We start from the raw sequence: 8,169 nt of genomic DNA, 5'->3' as shown, positions 1-8,169 counted from the left end.
GGAGCTCACGATAGAATTGTGATTCCTCGGCTGAAAGGTCATAGTAAATTTGCATTTAATGCCATTCGTGGCTGAGTGGCGAGCCGTGCATTTGGCAGCTAGGCCTTCAGTAGTACTACAGTGATACCTCAGTTTATGAATGCTTTAGCTTACGAAGTGTTCGCTTTACGAAAATTAAATTCACGAGAATATAATCGACTAGTTTTCGGGAAACACACGGAGCGCCACAATGGCTGGCGGACTAGTTTTTGGCGGAAGAACACCAAAGCACACGGTCGAACAGCGCCACGGTGGCTGGCGGACTAGTTTTCCACCCCCACTTACTTGTAGTGCACTCAGTGCAGATGTGGTTTGTTATCGAGTGGAGTACTTTCTTGGGGACCGAAAAAGACCCCGCCACAAGCTAGTGTTAAGCCGAAGAGGACACAAAAGAAAATTACGGTGAAGCAGAAGGAGGAGATCATCGAAAAACACCAACGAGATGTGCGTTTGTGTACCAGTATGCTAAGTCGGCCATTGCTACGTGTGGCGAAGGGTGTTTCTGTGTTGTCTATGCAACGGTCTCAAGCAATAAAAACGTCTGTAAACTTTCAGTCGTACAGGAGTCTGTGGTACATATGCAGGTTCAATTTGGTTCAACACTTCACGATTTTCGTGTTTTCTTAAATGAGGAACGAGATACATCGTCGAACAGCATCAAATAAATGGCGAACATTCATTTCCAGTGGGGCGATTCATTCTAAATGATGTTGACGGAAACGGGGGCGTGGTCAGAAAGTGGGCGTGACGAGAGACGCATTAGGAAAAAAAAAGTATGGTTGTTTCCTTCTTCTGCCTGGTGCCAGCCAATCAGGCTCCGGGTAGTTAAACGTCACACCAGAGTCGTTCCTGGAAGCAGCCAATGAGGCTACGGGTTATAACACGTCACACCAGATTGGGTTCCTGTGTTTTAGTGATGAGGATTCCGGCTATTTTTAGAGAGCCGGTTCTTTTGGCTCGGCTCACTAAAAGGATCTGGCTATTTTCTCCTCTTCTTTTCCTTTCGGCTTTTCCCCTCAGGGCTCGCCACAGCGAATCAATGTCCTCCATCTATCCCGGTTTTGTGCATCCTCTTCTCTCACACCAGCTACCTTCATGTCCTCTTTGACCACATCCATAAACCTCCTCTTCTTCTTCTTGGCTATTATGGCTCCCAAATGGCTCCTCAGTTTTTTTTTGCTTAAATTAACTAACTACCAAAAATCATGTAAACTTATGTGAAAAACGAATTACTCATGTAAACAATACACCATATCAAATATTTTTATTTATATGGCTTGATTTATATGTGCACAGAGAACATCCAGTAACTTTCACTTTTCCTGTGGTTACTCTGGTCTGAATAGCAGCTGTCACTAATGTGCTTTTCATAATAATACTGCTATCATACCAACTAGTAAAAAATAGAATAATTGAAGAATAATAACAGCATAATGTGATAACATTTGTCCACCTGTCTACCCTAACGTCCCCCCTGCCCCCTTCTCCTCACTGCTGCGTGTGTCTGTAATTCTCCCCTACCTCCTCTACCACGGATATCGACCAATCACGTGCGGCTTTAACCGAAGACTGGGGGCGGGTAATAGAGGAGAAAAAAAAATCGGCTACCATTTCCGGCTCCTTGTTAGGAAGCGGCTCTCTTCGTTCACTTCCTATATCCGGCTCTAAGAACCGGCTCGTTCGCGAACGACACATCACTACAGTGTATTTGTGTTGCAATGGTTTCGAAGGAGAAATTGATTGCGACCCCTCCAAGGCCCCCCACGGCGAAATAATTTGGACAGCGCGCACGATGGCGTCAAAGATAAACTTAAAGCCGGCTTGGGCTTTTTGTGAGCAAAGAGGTTAGCATACTAGGTATGTAATTTATTGATTTTCACAACTGTTCCGGACTAGCATTAACATTAGCTATACATGTTAAATTGCAGAAATGAGATTTTGCAGAAATGAGATTTTCGTACTCGCGACTCTGTGGTGCCTGTTAAAACAACGTGAGCGTTACATAAGTGTCAAATTGAAGTAAATTAAACACAAAAGGCTTTCATTGTTTATTTAAATATTCAATTGCTATCACAATGTATTTAGTTTTTTTTTACATTTTCTTTTTTTCACCTTACAAATGAACTGTCTTTATTGTGTCAATAGTTGCTTCATAAAGTGAGTATTGTGAGTATTGTGGTCAAAATCGGGAGAAATACTGAGATGTAAAGGACAACCGCGAATTTTTTTTTTTTCTTTCCTAACTGACATCAGAAAAAACGTTTTATAGCATCTAAGATACTCAAAACACGCAGGCTGATATTTTTAGTCAAATGCAAAACACCAATAACAATGAGTTAAAGTGTCCCAAAACTATTTCAAAATTACTGTTTCAGAAGGCCCCGCCCCTTTGTGCGTGATGTCACGCCAGGACGTCTTTCCTTGCTCTACAATCAAAACAATGGCTTCAGATTTGGAGAAGATGCTTTCTTGTTACTTATCCAGTCATGAATATGATTCAAATAGTTCTGAAGAGGAAAGCATACATGTTTGCAATCGATTAAAGAAGTCCTTCCGGATCATTTTGAGGTTTCTGGACTCCATTGTAGTTCCCCGAAAATGCAGAAAATGGCGCCCAAGCTCCGTAGGAAATGGGATCATTTGTCTGCTGGGAATTTGTGTCAACTAGTTTCAAATAGTAGTCTTGGTGCAACACAACGATTCGCCAACGCGATATTTATGTGTTTTCCTTCTAATTTTGCCACCAACACAAAGTTTTGAGACCAAACAAAGTACCCAAAATGCATTGTGTGTTGCTTTCTCGGTCAGGGGTGTTCCTGACGTGACGTCAGGAATCGTTACCAACTCAAAAACAAGACTTCCTGAATATTCACTGTGAGTCTTAAAACGTAAAATATAGCTATATGCGGTGAAATCATTGTAAAATACGCTCAGGAGAAGTCATTTGAAGTGATTTTACAAATTATCGACACAACTTGCCTGGAGGCGTCGGTTGTCCTTGAAGTGGATTGTTTTGTAGCTCCAGAAAGACATTAAAACCAAGCATCTCTGCCCCCATTCCGCACCCTCCACTCCCCTTAAAGTACCCGGAAGTGAAGGGCCAATCTTTTTATGAATCAGCACTCAGTGTATTCAAATATTTGCTCGCAATAAGAATGATTATTCGCATTTACACAAACACGTCCGGCCTAACATGGTAAGAATTCTCTTTGGGTAAACTGACCTTTGAACTGTAAATTCCCAGCCTTTCATTAGCTTTGACATGTTTGTACAAAAATAAGAAATCGCTTCCACATTAGCTTTTTTTTGTTGTTATTTCTTATTATGTTGAACGATGCAATGCAAGGTCAAGAGGAAATATTTTAGCGAATGATTTGGAAATGTTTAAGTTTCATCATCCCAAAAAGTTGAAGCGTTTAGCCGGTTAGCTTTTAATCTGTTACATGTATTCAATTTTATTTTGTTTATTGACATATCGTCATAATAAAATCATTTGACATGTTTGTTGTTGGAAATAAAAGCATTTCAAACATTCAGAGCATGTGACGTGGCTCCTATTGGTCATCACGCCAAGAGATTTTTCTGTTCAGAAGACTCTGGACTGTTTGGGGTTTTGGTTTGTTGTGACTTTGGTTGATGTCAAAATGTTTTGTTTGTGTTTTCGCCATTCCCGCGACGGGAAGGTTCATCAGCTTTTCTTTAATCCCACTCATAGTCAATATCGCACCAACTAATAAATCACACGTCAAAATGGTTTAGACCTCGGCAAAAAAATATATGCAGGACAATAAAACAAACACACAAAAACTGCAACTAAATGTGTTTTGAAAAGCAAACTCGTGCAGGGATCTCTTCAAGTCTGGATGGTCTCGAGGCTCGGGGAGATGATCGCGTTTGGCTTTTCATGACGGCAACTTTAAAAAGTGGTGCCACATTTTAAAATACTGTGATACCTCAGCTTACAAACTTAATTGGTTCCCAGAAAGGGTGTGTAAGGCAAATATGTTGTCTTCCAAACATTTATTTCCCATAAGAAACTATTAAAATGCGAATAATTTGTTCCCAGGTCCCCATAAAACATAATTGTGTACTAAATAAGGCTTAAAATTACACAAAATATACCTTATTTTATGTATAATAAATGTCTTGTTGTATTTTAATTAAATAAATACACTGTACTGTATAATACAGTCATTTTATTTACCTTTGTGATGGTCGTTGATTGCTTGATGGAATGGATAGCTTTTTACGTAAAGTGTCTCGAGCTCTGGGTTGTACATCTTGGAAGTTGTGATATTGCAAAAGCAACAGATGCAGGGAGACACACTCGAAACTTCATTAATAGCGGGTTAGGTTGCTTGTCTTTTCTATTCAAATTGTACAGATGGCTTGTGCGTGTTATTTGTGGAGCCTGATTGCTGGGATATTTTAACCTTGCATTCTACACTCTGCCTTTGAACTATCAATTAAGTTGAAACCAGTCCAAATTTCACTGTGTTTTCTATCCATTTTCTCACTTTTTCACTTTTGTTTTTTCTTTGTGTGCTATCTGTCATCTGTGTGCTCACAGCATGCAACAAGCACGCTGTGAGCACTCTAACCCCCCTCCTCCTCACTGCTGTGTGTGTGTCCTGCTGCGTGTGTCCCCTCCTTCCTCTACCACGGATCTTGACCAATCACGTGCGGCTTTAACCGAAGACTGGGGGCGGGAAATAGTGGACAAAAAACTCAGCTGCCATCTCCATCTCAGCTCTCTTTGTTCACTTCAGAGAACAGGCTCGTTAGCGAACGACACATCACTCATTGTGGCGCTCCGTGTGTTTCCCAAAAAATAGTTCGTATGCCAAGATTGTATTCTCGCAAAGTCAACGTCCGTAAGGTGAAAAGTTCGGTAGCTAAAGCGTTCGTAAGCCAAGGTATCACTGTACGCCGATGTACAGAATGACACACCCAGCAATGAGGAGATGTTTGACATCCTTTAAAAAAGAAAAAACAAAGTCGACAAACCCGTGCCAGGACTAAATCGCTTACCCCCAAGAAACGTCAAAACTGTCACGCATGGCCACTTGATGTATGCTACTGGCACAAGCCAAGAAATTACAAAATGGGAACCAAGGCACAAAAACATTAGCCGCATGTGTCATCCCGGCACCAAACAAAACAAAACAAAACAAACCCGAAATGAATTGTTGCGTTTCATCTGAAACGCTTGCATTCTCAATAATGTACAACGCCACCTCTTTCTTGTCATTCGACTCACCACAGACGCGCTTTTGACACTTGATTTAACTGCGCGGAATGTAAGCAAAATCCTTTGACCAAGATGGACGGTCATCAATGAACCACGTGGGTGGTACGGCATTCCGCTTCAGCCTGTCGTGGACGTCCGTGTTTCACATGCCCAGTTTGACGAACAGAAGCGGCGTCAGGAGTGTAGCCACAGTAACTGGCGTAACCATAGCGAGGAGCGTGCCGACTGGCGGATCCCGGACCTGCCCGCAAGAAGCGAAGTACTTCCCGTGGACTTCCCTGAAGATGTCGTCCACCAGAGAGCTGCGACTCTGACACAAAGAGACGTTGGCCCAGTGATCAACGCAGAGTTTCAGATCGTAGTAGATGCTGCAAAGCAAGACAAGGGTTCGCCATGGAGGTATCAACTCAAGAATTTCGATATGTGAAATCCTGCGGCCGGAGACGCGGCAATAGGTGGACAGGGATGTCCTGAATCTGCGCAGAGGTTGATATAGATCATGAAATCGCAAGCTGAAAATCACCAAAAGACCCGGTGCAAAAAGATCTAACCTGAACTCAAGACTTATCGTGTTGGATTAGCCACAGCAGACTCAAATTTGTCTCAAACAAATGTAGCACCTCTTCCATCTGCTGCCCTTAAGAGGACCCCATTAGGCAATTGGAGAGGCACGAGGCCCCTTGGCGGGCGCCGTCCAAGTCCCCGTCAACCACCCCCTAAGACGACTCCCAAGAATATCCACGTTACCGTTTGACAGCTGGCCATGCGCATCCTTGCCGGTAGGCGCTTGTCTCCATGCTCTCGTTGAAAGTCGACCGGCAGATGCGGACATTGCTGTCAAACATGTCCTTGTCGCACGGGTAGATCAACGTCTGCGATGACCCTACAGAATACCAAAAAACGTTTGGAAAACATCGGTTGTCGCCGCCAGCAAAAAGTGATGTGCGCTGTCCTCGTTCACGTCGTCATACCTGACCAGAAGAAGACCAACGCCAGCGTACAGGAACTCAACGTCCTCTGTCGGGAGAAGCAAACACAACGGACACTTTACGTCGGTAAAACCAACAAAAACTCTGTCTGACAGTTGAATTTAAAACAACTGAGTGGGTCGGGAAACTCTAAAAGTAAGACCCCCCCAACCTGGTACCCATGAAGAGTCATGCAACAGTAACATTACAAAAAATATAAGACTACTCTTTGGGACAACGAAGAAACCTTCCACCTAACTTAACCCTAAACCGACGACAAGATGGAGTTGGTTTTTATTTTTCATTCTATCCCAACTGTACTGTCCTGAATGGTATTCATTGTGCCAAAGTATCAAAAGATGTTTTGCTTCAAAATTCCTCCTTAAACATGCTGGACATTGTTATGAAAACACACCGTTGATAAAGACACAGCATCTGCAATCATTTGGAAGATTGTTGATTTGAATCATGGACTTCCTGGCAATTCCCAAGGATTCACGAACAGATCGACTGGGAAGCCAATAGTGAACAAAAACAAACAAAACATATACAACAGTCATTTCGATCGTGAGCGGATGCACCTTTCCCAGCGACACAATCGCAATCGTTCTTCTTCCAGTCTTCTCAAGTAAAACAACAAAGCAAACGGTTAGCACGCACGTCATTGCTCAGAAGCGCCTCGATTCCCTTCAGGCTGCACGTGTCCAAGTCCAGCCGCGGACAAGAAATTGGATTCAGATTGGCCATTGCCAAATGTTTTACGGGCTAAAAATGTGCTCTGAGAAACCGGTGGCCATTGCTAATCAAGGTGCAACGTTTAATGACTTTTCGATTAGCGATTCATCGCTTGGAGTCCATAACTTCCAACTGTCCATACGATCTCATTTTCACCCCCTTCAACGGTGAATGTTTTCTGGATTGACTTGATTGTGATCTACTCAAGTTCGAGGCTGTGTATCTGTACTGCTTGACGAGTAGGTCTATGGTCCAAACTATTCTAAGATTTGTGAGATGACAAAAAAAATGTAACTATGCTTCTTCTTTCTTTTCCTTTCGGCTTTTCCCTTCAAGGGGTCGCCACAGCGAATCAGTAACCTCCATGCGATGCCTCCAAAACAGGTGCCGTCATGGTCACTCATGGCGCACGGTTCGCGTTGTGCTCTGACCGTTTGTAAGTGTCGAGCATTGAAGATGTGAAACGCAGCTGACGTTGCAACTTGATTTTAATTTGACACATCCGGAGCAAAAGTAGAATTGGAAAAAATCCTACGGTATGCGAAAATGTGGAAAAAAAGGTTCCTACCATTTGCAGCGGCGTTGTTTTCACTGGCAACGGCGGCGATGTCTTGATGCTTCCTTCAGGCAAGGCAACAGATGGTCGAGCGGTCACAGCCTCTGTGCTCTTCTGGTCTTATCGATGCACCCCAGAGCTGATTTCATTGCGCAACAGCAACGAACGGCCCGCTTCCTTTCCCACATCGAACCCGGCCGTTCCCATGCTACCCAAAGTCATGTTCCACATTCAGACCCTTCCTAGCCCCCCCACCCCAGAGACACTCGAGTGTCAACAAGCCAGCACGGTCCCATCTCGTGAATGGAATTAGGTCTCGGGTCGGGGCTTCTTCACCTCGTCTTTCCCATCGGACACAGATTTAGCCGCCGAGCCCCGGAGGATATCTTGCTGGCATCGTACTTTGAATGTTCCGGGGTTCAAATCTTGCCATCTGGCTCCTCCAACCTTGAAAATCTGATCCTAACTTGGCCGCTTTCTGTTAGCCTCCATTGGAGCGGCGTGTGTGAAAGGTTGTTCTTTCTGAAGGCCAGTTGAAACATCTCACTCATCGTGGCGCCAGATCCTTACGCCCTAGCACAGCGTATACCTTTCTACGCTTGTTTGGCTATTGACCGTTT

At 43.7% G+C, this 8,169-nt stretch overlaps 1 protein-coding gene across 1 annotated transcript; it reads right to left on the bottom strand.

The window, feature by feature from the left end:
- Positions 1 to 3,463: 3,463 nt before the first annotated feature.
- Positions 3,464 to 7,720, bottom strand: LOC148894416 (receptor activity-modifying protein 1-like). The gene is made up of 4 exons (XM_089003358.1): positions 7,562 to 7,720; positions 6,262 to 6,307; positions 6,038 to 6,173; positions 3,464 to 5,658 (listed from the first exon to the last, which is right to left on the bottom strand). Exons 1-4 carry the CDS (start codon positions 7,562 to 7,564, stop codon positions 5,433 to 5,435), a joined length of 411 nt encoding a protein of 136 aa, XP_088859484.1. The 5' UTR covers positions 7,565 to 7,720; the 3' UTR covers positions 3,464 to 5,432.
- Positions 7,721 to 8,169: the final 449 nt, after the last annotated feature.

The sequence above is a fragment of the Hippocampus bargibanti genome, linkage group LG08 (assembly GCF_051943395.1).
Source record: "Hippocampus bargibanti isolate YZ-2025 linkage group LG08, ASM5194339v1, whole genome shotgun sequence".
Taxonomy (NCBI): Eukaryota; Metazoa; Chordata; class Actinopteri; order Syngnathiformes; family Syngnathidae; genus Hippocampus; species Hippocampus bargibanti.
The sequence above is the reverse complement of the archived record's forward strand: the minus strand, read 5'-3'. Positions and strand labels throughout refer to the sequence as shown.